Source organism: Bufo gargarizans, chromosome 3 (genome assembly GCF_014858855.1).
Source record: "Bufo gargarizans isolate SCDJY-AF-19 chromosome 3, ASM1485885v1, whole genome shotgun sequence".
Lineage (NCBI taxonomy): Eukaryota > Metazoa > Chordata > Amphibia > Anura > Bufonidae > Bufo > Bufo gargarizans.
Genome location: NC_058082.1, coordinates 276,934,085 through 276,949,703, shown reverse-complemented (window position 1 = coordinate 276,949,703; position 15,619 = coordinate 276,934,085). Strand labels below are relative to the sequence as shown.

Sequence of the window (15,619 nt, the reverse complement as noted above, 5' to 3'; positions counted from 1 at the left end):
AATGTCTGAATTAGCTTACTGTCGATAGATAGCAATAGTATTTACATAAAAAAAAGGATGCCTCACAAATACTTGCCCTTTAGGGCACATGCATGTCATGGGCAGGTACCACCGCTAGCAGCCAGAGCTGAGGGCGTTGCAGGCCCTGCCATGTATTGCACGGTCAGCCATTCTTGGTAATGTCAAGCATGTAATAGGATATTACCCCTCCAGCTACAAGAGGTTCAACTGAAAAAAGGGGTTGTCTTGATTAGAGGCCTTTAAGGCCAGCAAACAAAGGACTATATTTGCATACCACAGATGAAAGCGTTCTGCACATGCACAGCGTTTTTACACTTTTAATGCTTGTTAAACTAGAATGCTTTACTGTTAATTCAACACAGACTGAGGTTTAGAGCAAGTACGTATTACTCTAAATCAGAACCGGATCAAGAACATAACTTACTCCAGCAGAATTCACTTCAGAGCTTAAGAAAAACAGGGAAGTATATTAACTTCAATATTCTGGTTTATTAAATCTAAAATATAATTGGCATGAACTTACTTGGGCAGGTTACCGGACAGGATCTTCCATGCGTATTCTCGCAGGTACTTCTGGAATATAGTGGTGAGAGCAATCATTGGCTCCCCAGTGCTGAGCTGGGAGCACTGCACCATGCACTTTTTATAGTAGACAAACAGGTCAGCACAGCTCGGGAGAACAGCCCCTGCATCTTCAGAAGTCGATTTTGGTGGACCCTGAGCCTTAAAATCTCCGACAAATCGATCAATTAATTCACCTAGGTTCCTACGGGCACAAAACATCATATAGTTAGGATAGATGCCATTAAATAAAGCACAACTAGCTAACGCTACTCAGCTCCCTAATAGGAAAACTTCTGTTTTCCAGTTTGGCGTACAAGGTTCAGGTTATCTATAACTTATGGTCCGTGGTAGTGGAATCCATAACGGGAGTCTTAGATAACCCGAACCTTGTACACCGAACTGAAAACAGAAGTTCACTCATCCCTACTCCCTAATCATTCAAATATTCGCAACTACCAAAACGCATTTTACTGATGAGGAAGGTGGTAGTACATTTACGAAGCATTTAAAAGTTCTCAAAATCCATTCTCCAGAGCAGCAACAGTTCTAGATAGCAGCTATTTTACGCATTCTTGTATTTAAAAAAAAAAGAACCATCTGAATCCAAACCACATTCGTATCACACGTACCTGGCTGAAACATTTCTACTAAAATGTGCCAGTAGCAAAGGAAATCACATTCATTTTACTGGCTTCTAAATGAATGACGAGAGGCGTTTTCCTGTAAAACTACTGTGGACATCTGTTTTACATATATCACTTATAATGAAAAAGAAAGGTAATACAGCATGACACGGTCCCTTGTATTTCAGATAAGAAAATGTGCCTTTAACATTAGCCTTTCGATTACTTTTTAGGGTTAAAGGCATTGTCTCATCTGAGACATTGGTGGCATATCGCTAGAACATACCACCAATGTCAGATAGGTGAGGGTCCCACCTATGTTCAGAACGGGACCCCAAAGTGAGCGGCGAGCAGCTGCACATGCGCGGTTGCCCTCCATTCATTTCTAAAAAAGAGTTCCAAAAATAGCAGAGTGCTTTCATGGCATATCCTGTCACCAGTTTTATGCCGTCCTATCTGGTGACAGAGACCCTGGACAAAACGTTGGGTCACTTATTTTGATCCAGTGAAAGCAGTGGTACCCACCTCTTTTCTCCCAGAGGTCTCCCAGAGCTTCCTCGCCTCCTCTAAGTAGTTGTAGCAGCGATGCTCTTCTCCATCCCAGATGTAGCACCTGCCTCCCCCACCCATTAGTTCTAAAGTCATGTCACTTGGAAGTAAGGTTTCTAGCACCTTGCTGAATCAACACCATGAAGATCTGTGTAGAATTTCACATTCAAGATTATTGGGGTTATTTATAAAACTTGTGTAAAGTAGAACTGGTGTAGTTGCTAATAGCAACCAATCAGATTCCCCCTTTCATTTTCCAAAGGAGCTGTCAAAAATGAAAGGAAGAATCTGATTGGTTGCTTTGGGCAACTAAGCCAGACCTACTTTACACCAGTTAGATAAATTACCCCATATATATCTAAAAGGGGTTTCCAGGCTCTATCCATTTTTGGAAGTATTTTGGTTAGCATTTTGCATCTGTACTTTTAGGCCCAAACCAGGAGTGAATCATACGATACATAGAAGAAATTTATATTGAGAAAATTTGCAAATCTTTACCATTTTGGTATCACTCCTGGTTTTACCCGACAAATGCCGATGCAAAATACTGCGGTGTGAAAGTAGTTTTATAACCTTTAGGCCCCCTTCACACGGGCATCGCGGGCGAGGGCCGGATGCATTCAGGGTGCATTGCGAGTAGGCACACAATTGCAGTTGGTTTTGTCTGTGATTGCGGTCCGATGTTTAGTCTTTTCTACGTGAGTGAAATGTGTTTTGCACGCGCGTGAGAAAAAAACTGGATGTGGTACCCAGACCCGAACCCGGACTTCTTCACTGAAGTTCGGGTTTGGTGTTCTGTGGATTTTATTATTTTCCATTATAACATGGTTATAATGGAAAATAATAGCATTCTTTAATACAGAATGCAAAGTATAATGTCAATTATGGGTTAAAAAAATAACAAAAACATACCTCACCTCATCCACTTGATCGCGCAGCCGGCATAGTCTCCTTTCAGCACCTTTGGTGACGTAATCGCGCTCACCACGTGGTGAGCGTTGTGACGTCAGCGCAGGTCCTGCTGAATGAAGATAGAAGTATCTTCTATCTTCATTCAGAAGGACCTGCACTGACGTCACCGCGCTCACTACGTGCAATGCGTTCACCTCAAGCATTGCACCTGCGCTTAATTCTCGCCTATTTAAAAGGGGCCTAAGGCTAAGGCCCAGTTCACACGTCAGTTATTTCCATCAGTTATTCTGAGTCAAAACCAGTAGTGAAGCCTACACAGACATAAGGTACAATGGAAAGATCCACACCTGTGCTGGTGTTTTTGACCCGCACCTGGTTTTGGGACACAACAACTAAAGTGTGAACTCTCCCTTATACTGTTGCTGAATAACGGCATCCAACGTAAATATCGGTCACACTGCGGCATGTTAGTAATGTGCATTGTATATAATGGTATGTGACTGCCCAAATGCAATGTGTCAAGGACGACATCTCATAGCACTGTCAATGTCTACATCTGATGTGGTGTTTGTGTAGCGGCAGGCAGACACATCATGGGGCTTTCTGTTATTAATTCTAAACTGGTATTTGCTACTGTTATTTTGCTAAAAATAAAGAATCCGCGAACGAAACTGAACAATGCCTTACTTATGTTTTTCTGAAATCAAAGTAGCGCACCCTCTTGCTATGAAAAATAAAGGCTTAAAAATAATGGGCCAGTAATTTTCCACCCTGCTGAGCAAGCATGAACTTAATGCATTCATTTTCCACAGACGTTAAAAAAACAACTTAACTCTTGTGGAAAGAAATCAGTCTCCCCATCTGCATTTAAATAAAAACACACAGTTTTCCACATTTCATATCTGAGGTTCGCAGTCAGTAAGGGCAAGGTGTTGTTACTGTCTGTTATCATAGCTATGAAGCAGAGAACTATGGACAGCAGCAACATACAATCATCACGGAGACCAGCTACATCTCACTTGGTCATTGCCAGTTCTGAGACATTGAGTAAGGTTTTTTTTTTTTTTCTTCACACTTTTCTCTTAAAGGGGTTGTCTGGTTTAAAAAAAACAATTTTAATTACTCTATTATGACTCATTCACATGATTGTGAGCCAAAACCAGGTGCAGCTCTAAACACAGAACGGGTGCAGATCTTTTCCTTATACCTTATGTCTGTGCAGGCTCCAATCCTGGTTTTGGCTCAAAATCACTGATGGAAATCACTGACCGAACACTGATGTGTGAATGAGGCATTAGTGAATATCCATATTCCTAATCTCCATCAGTTGCCCGAAACAAAGAAAAGCATCAAAAAGTTCCTCGGTGGAGGAACAAGGGCAGCCCATTGCTTTTAAAAGGCATTGTGCAATGCTTTAGGAAACCTGTGGGGGTGCTGCAGGGGAAATGAACACATGCTGTGAAATTAAAGATGATAGCTGTGAGTTCAAGGAGCAACACATCCAGTGATTTGCGTATTTTTAGGGGCCATTTCAACAAAAAGTGATTGTCTAGAGAAAACAAACACAAACTGTAACACAAGTTATACAATAAATGCTTGTGTGGTCTAATAGAAAACCCTAATTTGATGGAGATGTACGTTAGTTATCCTTGCAAGTCCCATTACAGAACCTTAAGGATGTAAAAAAATACAAGGGGCACATTTATTAAGAGCAGCGTTTTAGACGCCGGTCTTAATAAAGGCCCTGCACTGGCGGTGGAGCCATCGTAGTTATGAAGAGGCGTAGGCTTCTCCATAACTTTAGTTCATCCAGCGACAGTTCTTAATGAAAGTCAGCTTACAAAGCGGTCTTACATTAAGGCCATTTTCTATGCCTAAAACGGTAGAAGATGCAGGCCCGTCCCCTTCCCTGCCACGCCCATAATTTTAGACCTGGCGGGAGCAGGGCAAAGTCGCAGATAGCGGTGCAACTAACCTTTGTGCCGCCATCTGCACCTGAGATACGCCTAATTTAGGTACGTTTCAGTATAGTAAATGACCTCCAAAGAGCATAAAGGGAGGAGTGATTAGCAAATAAACCCTGCACATGACCATATTTTCTATATTTTTTGGGATACAATTCAATGGGGCCATGCACATTTGCTTTTTTTTTTTTTATGGGGGGGGGGGGGGGGGGTTAATGGCAGATTTGTGTGCCTGATTTGACAATCTCCAGTCTCACAGCATGCCCCATTCTTGTCTGTTTTTGTGGATGAGGACCGCACTAATGATAGCAGTGAGAAAAAAAAAAACTGTGCATACAGGCACGTGTATGATGCCTACATCTGCTTTACTAATGCACGGTTATAATATGCGAGACCAAAAAGGGTGGTGTGACAGCTAGCATTAGAAAAAGCATCAACAGTTTTTAAATTTATTTTAATATTTAATAACGCACAATCATACTAAAAAGTAAGAAAGAAAAAAACACACAAGGAAAATGAACTGATTGGCTAGATATGGATATGTGGGACCATCTTTCCTGCAAAATGTTATTGGAGCTTGTTCTGCCTGTATGTATGCATTTAGTGAAGTGACATCCATAGTATAACCACATAGACCATTAGGCATGGTTTTGGACCATGTTCTGCTTGCATGTATATATGTATGTAGAGAAGTAAAATTCATACTAAGACCATACAGTTCAGTATAAGGATGGTAATTTTTTAAATTAAGCAATTATCATTTTGTTATTTTATACAGAGTTTCTAATCCCCTGCTTTCCTTCACAAAGCTATTGTATTAAATGGTAACATTCCTGATGCCTCCAGCCACCACTAGAGGGAAATTCAGATTATGGAGCGTTGGATCAATCTGTCTTCAGTAGGCACCTTTTAGTGGCAGATGCCAACAACTATAATTTCACTGCTGCACTGGATTTGAGGTTCTGTATTGATAAGGGTGCATTCACGCTACCGTATTTTCCGTCCGCGTCCAATCCACATTTTTAGCGGATCTAAAACGGTCCCATTCGTTTCTATGGGACTACAAAAAATGTGGATAGCACACAGATGTCATCTGTGTGCTGTTTACCTCCATGTGGCCGAGCCGCAAATTATAGGGCGTGTCCTGTTCTTGTTTGCTTTGTGGACAAGAATAGGCCTTTTTTCAATGGGGCTTGCAGAAAGTGTGAGATGCACACAGACCGCATCCGCATTTTAAGGATCTGAGATTTGCGGACCATAAGGCCTCTTGCACACGACCGTATGTATTTTGCAAACTGATGACATCCGTGTGCATTCCGTATTTTGCAGAACGGAACAGCTGGCCCCTAATAAAACAGTACTATCCTTGTCCGTAATACGGACAATAATGGGACATGTTCTATTTTTTGGGCGGAACGGACATACGGAAATGGAATGCACACGGAGTACCTTCCTCTTTTTTGCGGACCCATTGAAATGAATGGTTCCATATACGGTCCTCAAAAAAAAAAAAAAAAAAACGGGACGGACACGGAAAGAAAAAAGTTTGTGTGCAAGAGACCTAAAACGGATACGGTCGTGTGAATGCATAGATTTATGATCATGTGAAGGTTGTGTGCACATATACTTTGAAGGCTCAAGCCTCTTTCACACTTGCGTTGTCCGGATCCGGCGTGTACTCCACTTGCCGGAATTACACGCCGGATCCGGAAAAACGCAAGTGTACTGAAAGCATTTGAAGACGGATCCGTCTTCAAAATGCTTTCAGTGTTACTATGGCACCCAGGACGCTATTAAAGTCCTGGTTGCCATAGTAGTAGTGGGGAGCGGGGGAGCGGTATACTTACAGTCCGTGCGGCTCCCGGGGCGCTCCAGAATGACGTCAGAGCGCCCCATGCGCATGGATCATGTGATCCATGCGATCACGTCATCCATGCGCCTGGGGTGCCCTGACGTCACTCTGGAGCGCCCCGGGAGCCGCACGGATGGTAAGTATGCTGCTCCCCGCTCCCCACTACAGTTTACCATGGCTGCCAGGACTTTAGCGTCCCGGCAGCCATGGTAACCATTGAGAAAAAGCTAAACGTCGCATCCGGCAATGCGCCGAAACGACGTTTAGCTTAAGGCCGGATCCGGATCAATGCCTTTCAATGGGCATTCATTCCGGATCCGGCCTTGCGGCAAGTGTTCCGGATTTTTGGCCGGAGCAAAAAGCGCAGCATGCTGCGCTATTTGCTGCGGCCAAAAAACGTTCCGTTCCGGAATGGAAGACATCCTGATGCATCCTGAAGGACGGACTGTCCATTCAGAATGCATTAGGATAATCCTGATCAGTATTCTTCCGGCATAGAGCCCCGACGACGGAACTCTATGCCGGAAGACTATAACGCAGGTGTGAAAGGGCCCTCAGTCAGGTGCCTTGGTTGCAGATTTCTTAAAGGGAACCTGTCACCGGGATTTTGTGTATAGAGCTGAGGACATGGGTTGCTAGATGGCATCTAGCACATCCGCAATACCCAGTCCCCATAGCTCTGCGTGCTTTTATTGTGTAAACAAACCGATTTAATACATATGCAAATTAACCTGAGATGAGTCCTGTACATGAGATGAGTCAGGGACAGGACTCATCTCAGGTTAATTTGCATATGTATTAAATCTTTTTTTTTACACAATAAAAGCACACAGAGCTATGGGGACTGGGTATTGCAGATGTGCTAGGGGTGATCTAGCAGCCCATGTCCTCAGCTCTATACACAAAATCCAGGTGACAGGTTCCCTTTCACATCAGCAGGACCCAATGAACCTCACTGTATGGTAATAGTCTGTTAAATATTGTACTGTGTCGTAGATCTATTATAAACAGAGACCACAACACAGATGTGAACAGAGCCTATGGAAGCACTATTTTTTTTTTACTATTTGGAAGAATCAACTACTACAAAAGATGGAATATTTTCTAATAAATAAAACAAAAGAGTTAACGTGAACATAACTAAACCTAATGATGAAGAAAAGAAGATAGCAGAGCTCTTAACACAAGTGACAGGGTATGCATTACACATTTCTGTGCCCCCAATCTTTCAAGATCAGTTCAGGGCATGCACTGGTTAAGAAACTGGCAACCGACGGCTTTCTTTTCTCAAAAATGTTTAGCTAAAGTTACAAATTCCTTTCAAGTTTAGGGTGCCTGCAAGGGAAAAACTAATGGAAAACATTTCTGATTATGTGGAAAAGAGAAAAATAAAAAAGGGTTTCAATGTAAAGTCAGGACAGGGTGTGGCGGGATTACTAAATGCTGGGATTACATTGGCTGGCAGGAAGCAAGACAGACCCCTGGCAGTAATGGACCCACTAAGTCATTTACTGTAAGACGAGTTCAGTATTCGATTCAATTAGGTACCAGAATAGGAAAATGAGGCATAAAAAAAAAAAAAAAATACCTATGAACACAGAATATTCGATTGAATTATTTAAAGCCTACACAGTACAGTTATATAACCAATGTTTAGTCTCTGCATTCAGAATATAAAATACTGTATATTACTCACTTATCTTGGGACTCTATATAGACATACAGGTGGGGCTCGAAACATTTGGAAATTATGCCGTGGAATGGATTTTCTGGTGCTTTAGGCTTCTTTGGCTGTTAAAAACAAAACAGTCGAACTGAAACAAAAGCATCACTTTTTATTCCTCTTACCATATTAAGAACTGAAAAGCTACAGGTTCGAGGCCAGGAGAACAATGGCACTAAATTATTTCTAGAATCTCGTGTTTTTCAGAGGCCATCTGCATGACTGAGGCTCAGCCGAAAAGTTCCTAATCGGAACAAATATTTTTATAGACTCAAAAATTTTACTCTAGACTTTATTAACCCCTTAAAGACCGGGCCTATTTTCATCTCTACAGTTTTTATTTTTCCTCCCCTCGTTCTAGTAGCCATAACTTTTTTAATTTTAGCATTCACATAGCCATATGAGGGCTTATTTTTTTTTTCGGGACATTTTTCAATGCCACCAGTTCATTTACCATGTCTTGTATTGGAAAATGGGTAAAAAATTATTTGTAGGGTAAAATAAAAAAAAAAAAATAAAAAAAAAATAAAATAAAATATATATATATATATATATATATATATATATATATAAATTTCTGCTAAGGTTTTTGGGGTTTTTGACATCACTGTGCGCTAAAAATGACAATACGTCCTTATACTGCAGTTCAATATGATTACGGTGATACCAAACTTGTATAGTTTTTATTTTGTTTAATTATTTAAAAAAAAATAACCTTTGAAAAAAATCTAAATTTTCTTTGCTTTGCCATTTTCTGACAGCCATAACTTTGTTATAGTTTGGTCTACAGCACTGTATGAGGGCTTGTTTTTTGCAGTATGGACTGTAGTTTTTAATGGTACCATCTGGTATGTACAACTTGTTGATCACTGTTAGGGGACAAAAAAATTGTGGGTGAGCACAAATAATTCAGGGGTCTGTTACTTTCACATAAAGACACTGAAAATTCCACCTTGCTTTTCCGTTAATCTGTCAGTGGGATGGAATCCACATTAGTAAAAAACTCCTGACTACAGGCTCCTGGAAGAAGGCACTGTTTGTAGGGGAGAACCTTCTTGTGAAAACAATGGTTCTATAGCAGTTTAGTACATCTTCAGCTACGGTAATTACAATTAGTCTTTTGTACCTTTTTTCCTATATGTGGTATGATTTTTCTCACGTCCTATAATTTCCCCTACTAATTCCCAAAGCAGAAGAAGGCACCAGCGTAATATGGCCTGGGATGACCCTGTACTGTATGTAGAATTGACAAATCAAACTGACAGGTATGAAATTCCCCGGTACTGTAATAATATCATCTTTATACCTCCAGTCTGACACCATAGCTCTGTTTACTCTGCGTGTGCAGTAAGGCAGATGGAATACCCCAGGATGGTTTTCTCATGTATGCTATTCTACTGGAATGCAATTGGCTCCTATGTTACAAATATATACTGTAAGGTATATGTGTTACTGGTTGAATCTGTATAGAACAGTATAGTACTGCACTATTTCATACAATCACAAAAAATGTATCCCATATACTGTCCCAACAGATGCCAAAAGGACATTTATTTGGTGCCCGTTGATTGAACAAGGCCCCGCATTTTATTATTTGCAGTGTGCTTTGAACCACGAATCCAGCATACTGATAAGAAGGGGGCTCGCCCCAGCCCACTGCTGACTGACAGATTCCTCCCCATTTTTGTGCCTAGGGAGAAATCTGTCAATGAGCAGCACCAGGTGGGGAGCCTGCAGCTCCATGAATATACCAGACCATACACCTTCAATAGCTGTCGGACGAACAATCATTCCATCTCCCACCTATGTCTCTCACGTCACCCATACATATACAGCATGGATGTGTTTTTAATAGGAAGAGGGCCGAAAGCTGCTGCCACACACCTCGGGGGGTGGCATATCACCCAGGGAACAAAAAGATCAGACGCTGAAATTCAACTTGCCAGCTCCTTCTCTTTCCTCCACATCCGACATGTGTTGTTGGAAGAGTTGAGGGCATCCAATAAATATTAGTTTAATGTCATCCCTAAGAACTCATCAGTTAGTTCTTAGGGATGAGTGAACTTCATGTTTTGAAGTTCAGGTTCGACGTTTGGGTTTAGCCTGAATTCCGTTATGGATTTAGTTATTACGGTACATAACAAAATGCTATGACGGAATGCACCACAGAAGCCTTTAAGGCTCCATTCACACGTCCGCATTGCCGTTCGGCATTTTTGCAGAACGAAATTGCGGACCCATTAATTTCTACGACGTGCGGCCTGTATCCGGAAATGCAGACTTCCGGGTCCGCAAATTCCGATCCCGGAAAAAATAGAACATGTCCTATTCTTGTCCGCAGACAAGAATAGGCATTTTCTATAAAGGGCCGGCAATGTGCAGTCACGGATGTGTGAATGGACCCTAACAGTTATTTCGTTTTGCATTCCGTCATATTAGAAGTCTACGGGCTGCATAACGGATCCGGCTTCTATTATGAGGGAATGCAAAACAGGATACCTCTTAAAGACTTCTGTGGTGCATTCCGTCATAGCATTTTGTTATGTTCCGTAATAACGAAATCCATAACGGAATTTAGGCTAAACCCAAACGTCCAACCCGAATTTCAAAACTTCAAAAAAGTTCGCTCATCCCTAGTTAGTGCAAACTACAGTATATTCACACATAACAGACAAAGGAAATACTGGCTTAGTTGTCCATAGCGAACAGTCAAATTCCACCATTCATTTTTCAGAGCTCCTTTTGGATTGGTTACTAGGGGCACCAATTCTAATAAATCTCCCCCACTGTCTGCCATCACTATATGCTGCTCTCAGAGCGGGCGTTATGAAATAGCTGACAAGGCGCCATTTAGGATGAATTTATCAGACATACAACATGACTACAGAGAATGGACTGAAAGGTAAGACAGACAAAACTCACTTTGTCCAGGTCGCCATCTCTCTCCAGAGCAGATTCCTCTGCCATGTTATCATCATCTAGAAAGGGGTTAGTAGAAACAGGAGGCTGCACTTCAGGCTTTTTCTATAATAAAAAAATATGAATGAATTTCCACCTTTGATTAACACTGGCAACATATCAATTAGAATCCGTAAAAAAAAAAAAAAATGAGAGGAACACGACAAATGTACACTACACAGCGTATTTTCTAGTTTTCACGTACAACTGTTACGCGCCATGTACGCGACCGTAGGCGATTTGCGATCTGCAAAATATGGGTTCCTGGCCGTGTGCATACCGCCATTTTCTTTTTTTTGTGGGCGCTGCGGAACGGACATACGGATGCACATGGTGTGCTGTTCGCATTTTTTGCTGCGCCATTTAAATGAACGGGTCCGCATACAATCCGTAAAAAATGTGGATCAGATGCGGATCAAGTGCATGAGGTCTTATTCTTGCTAAATAGTAGGCATTCCATTTCTTTTTTTATATTAACTGTTTCTTGTCACTCCACTGTCTTTTCACATCTTAAGTGCTCATGCACACAACCGTTTTGGCAGGTGCCTGTATTGCGGCCCATAAACAGTGGGTCCGCAATAATAGGGGCACCAGCTGTATGCGGAAACATTCACTTGATAGGAGTGGTTCCGTGGGTTTTCTGTCTGTGCCCCCGCACTATGGTTGCAGTGCAGACGGATCACTACCCCATTCAAGTTGAATAGGTCTGCGCCGGCAACATGGACATTTGTGTGCATGAGCCCTAACGGACGTTACTTTCCAATATGACGTGAAAAAACTGTTCCTGGTTTTCCGCCCCTGGATGGTGCTGCCAGTCTCCCCCTTTTTCATCATGCTCACTCAGCACAGCAAGTACTGTCATAGCACCAGGGGGTAGACAGGGTTGATCTACAGGATCAGGTCAGTTACCTCCTTAGAAGCCACCGTCAATGGTGGCCACAGCATCTCAGAAGTTTGATGGAGGGAAAACACATAGAAAAAAGATAGCTACAAAATGTTTCCACCTGACCATAAGACGATACAATACAGTATCCACTGTGCAGTCTTCTTACTGGTCTGACAGTGCGGTGTTTCTCACTGTCCTCTCCGTAAGCGGAATAACGTTTCAGCCTTGTTGTGTCTGCACTGATCGGTGTCGGGCAAAGAGAGAGAGAAGTGTATAGATACACCGCTCTCACTGATCCAACAATACACTGTATGAGCCCTCTGTCAGATCATTAACCCCTTAGTGACCAGCCTGTTTTGGGGCTTACTGACCAAGCGTTTTGCTTCCTTTTTTCGTTGTCGCCTTCCAAGAGCTATAACTTTTTTCTTTTTTCGTCTATGTATCTGTATGAGGGATTGTTCTTTATGGGACAAGTTGTTGTTTTTAATGCTGTCATTTTGGGGAATACATAACTTTCTGATTAACTTTTATTAACTCTTTCTGGAAGGGAGATGGGAAAAAACAGCAATACTGCATTTGTCTCTTTGCAGGTCTGCCCAAGAGAGGGGTTTTGCCAAACCCATTAAGGAAGCAGTCAGGGAGGTCTGGCACTGTTGGAACACCCTAATTGCAGACTAGAAGACGCAGGTACTTTTGAACAAAAATACTAACATTATTTAAATTGCACTGCAAGAAAAAAAATCTATGATCAAATTCCTGATTTCCTCATTCTGATCCCCAAGTTTTTTTTCCTTGCGCAATTGCGGACAAGAATAGGACATGTTCTATTATTTTGCAGAAACGAAAGCACGGATGCGGATATCACATTCCGGCCCCATTGAATGGACCCTAAAACAAGTATCTCATACCAACTCAAAGAATAAAAGTTAACATATTACTTATACTGCAAAGTTCGCCGCACAATTCTTGCTTGCTTGGAGCTTGGTTGTTTTTTTTTCTATTCCACTAATCAACAAAAATTTATAAAAAGCTATTCAATAAAATGTGTACTTCAGAATGTTGCCAATAGAAAGTTCAACACAAAAAAACAAGCCTCTTTGTGTTGCTTTACCATTGCCTTGCCCTGTCAAATCAGAGCAGTCAAGGAGGAGCAGGTCATAGAAATGAAGGGAGCTAGGGTGCAACAAGAGCAATGGTCTTTGCACCAAAGGCCTCATATGCATATCAAGAAAAAGTATAATAACTTGGGAACGGAGCATCACATCAACAAAAGAGAAACCGTGTTTTAATCAGGTGAACCACAGCTATGTGTCCATACAAGACCTAAGAACAGGGAGAAGAGTTATGGAGGTGGTTCCCCACAGGCATCCCTATACCCTAAATGAGGGGGCCCTTTTTATCCTTCCCATTATTTTTCTACTTGTTTCTAGGTGGTCTGTAAACTACATTTTCTCTGAAGAATAGTAAACTGGACACACTTGTAAAGGAATTACTAATAAACCGCATCAGGAGGCCACCTATAAGCAAAGGATGCAACATGGCTGAGGAACACGGACATTACATTTCTTCTGCATGGAGCCTGATGTCCCTGGTTCAGGATTCAATAAATAATGGCAGATTTAGATGACCAGATAATGGTTACCATATGAACACTAATGATTCATGATGAATGATAATTGTGTAGTGTGAATATATGTAGTGCATGTCAAAAGCAGTATCTAAATAGATTCTTAATTCAGGCTTGCAACATCAAAAGGCCTCAACTGTGAATTCAAAACTATTCACTTAACTAATCTGAACACAATTAAATTTGTAAAAATTATTTCAGATTTTTTAATTTCGCATTATATACATTTAATGTACGAGGGTCAAAAATTATCAGCCCTCTGGGTGTACAATTTATTTTAATCAACTTTCAGAAAAGTAGATTTTCTGCTTTTCAATACACATTGTCCATCTGCAACAAGCTTTCGTATGCCCTCATTAAAAAATGTTTTAGGCTGGGCTGCGAGTCACGAATGCACCGCTGTCTTCACCTCTTCATCAGACGTGACTCTTTGTTCTCGTAGGGCAGGAGTTCACAACCTTTTCAGATTAGTGTGACACATTGTAAGACTGAAGGAATCCCAAACGACCAAAAATAAAAGTTATAGGTGTATTATCAACTGAAATACTGTATTTACGGCATATTGTACATACAGTATATACTATAAATGTCTGGTTACACCTCCAGGTGTTCCAGAGAACTTCTAGAGAACTTCTGCTATGTGCAGTTGAATCATCAACTAAAAGAAGTTCAGAATGGAGGTACGAATGAAAAATTAGTGCCATCAGGACTCATTTACTACTACAAAAGTACATCTATATTCATCCAGCCCTGAGGGGACGCCATAGACAGGTTAGTCCACCATTATTTCCAGGTAGTAGTACATTCTTACCCAGGCATACAGATGTAGCAGGGTTAACACACAAACTTAACTCAAATTTCTTAACTCATCGTGTTAACTTTGAAAAGAAATTGAAGGTGTTTGCTTAGCACATTTAGTTTAGATAACACGTCTCAAAGCATGTGTAATAACTCTACTACATCTGTAGTATCTCATGACAAAAGTAGTGCTGGAATCTCAAACACATGTAGAGGTTTTGAACAGATGAGGATGCATGTTACCATACTTGGATTTGGGCTACTGGCAATATATATACGGATATGTAGGCATGTGCTGATCAATATTAAAAGGGTTAAAAGGGTTGTCTGACCTGGAACATTGGTGGCATATCACTAGCATCACCTCTGTGACCCACACCCCACACCTAACAGAATGCCCAAAGTTTGGGACAGTGCACTGAAGAAAGCTCTCATTCTCTTTGGGAGCTTTGCTTAGCATGCTCTCCTGAACTTTGGGCACCTTGTTCTAGAGATAGGTGTGGGTCCCAGAGATGGGACCAGCGCCTATCTGACATTGGTGGCATATCCTAGCGATATGCCACCAATGTTTGAGGTGAACCAACCCGTTTAAATTCCAGTTACTGCTTATTACCCTTTAACCATTAGTAAGCATCATGTCTTTTTTTCCAAGTTTGTTTTTCTCTGACATGATCTGCTACTGTTTTGGGAGTAGTATATGGACTGAAAAAAACAGGAGGACCCTATATTAGGAAGGTCTAATACTGCTCTAAATGAATTTTAGAAGACCTAGGATTACAAGACCATAATGGTTTCTGAAACGGTCCAGCTTCCGAAAGGGTTGGAGAGTCCTTGGTCCAGCCTTGGAGCTTCCGAATCCTTCTCCATACTAAGTGGAGGAAGATAAGTTTTTGACAGACAGATGTATCCTTCCCCCAAATAATCAAGGATTATGGACCCAAAACAGTTTAAAGCCTCATGTAGTTGGCCATATGACATATCAATATTATACTGATAGTAGAGATATAACTTTCATAAACAAAATCTCCTTACCTATTATAATAACCGTAAAAGCATGCCCACAGTCTCTAAACAAAACAGCTAATGTGCATTAGAAAGAAGAAACTCACAAAGAGCTGCATAATAAATGAAAGACTACTTTT

At 41.3% G+C, this 15,619-nt stretch overlaps 1 protein-coding gene across 2 annotated transcripts in view; it reads right to left on the bottom strand.

Annotated features, from left to right (window-relative positions):
* VPS53 (VPS53 subunit of GARP complex) overlaps nt 1-15,619 on the bottom strand; it is a 148,747-nt gene that overhangs the window by 61,199 nt on the left and 71,929 nt on the right. For both annotated transcript variants that reach the window (XM_044286498.1, XM_044286499.1), the window contains 3 exons: nt 11,131-11,232; nt 8,182-8,276; nt 545-787 (listed from right to left, as the gene is read on the bottom strand). In XM_044286498.1, the coding sequence (XP_044142433.1) occupies nt 545-787; nt 8,182-8,276; nt 11,131-11,232 (440 nt within the window). The remainder of the gene's footprint in view (nt 1-544; nt 788-8,181; nt 8,277-11,130; nt 11,233-15,619) is intronic.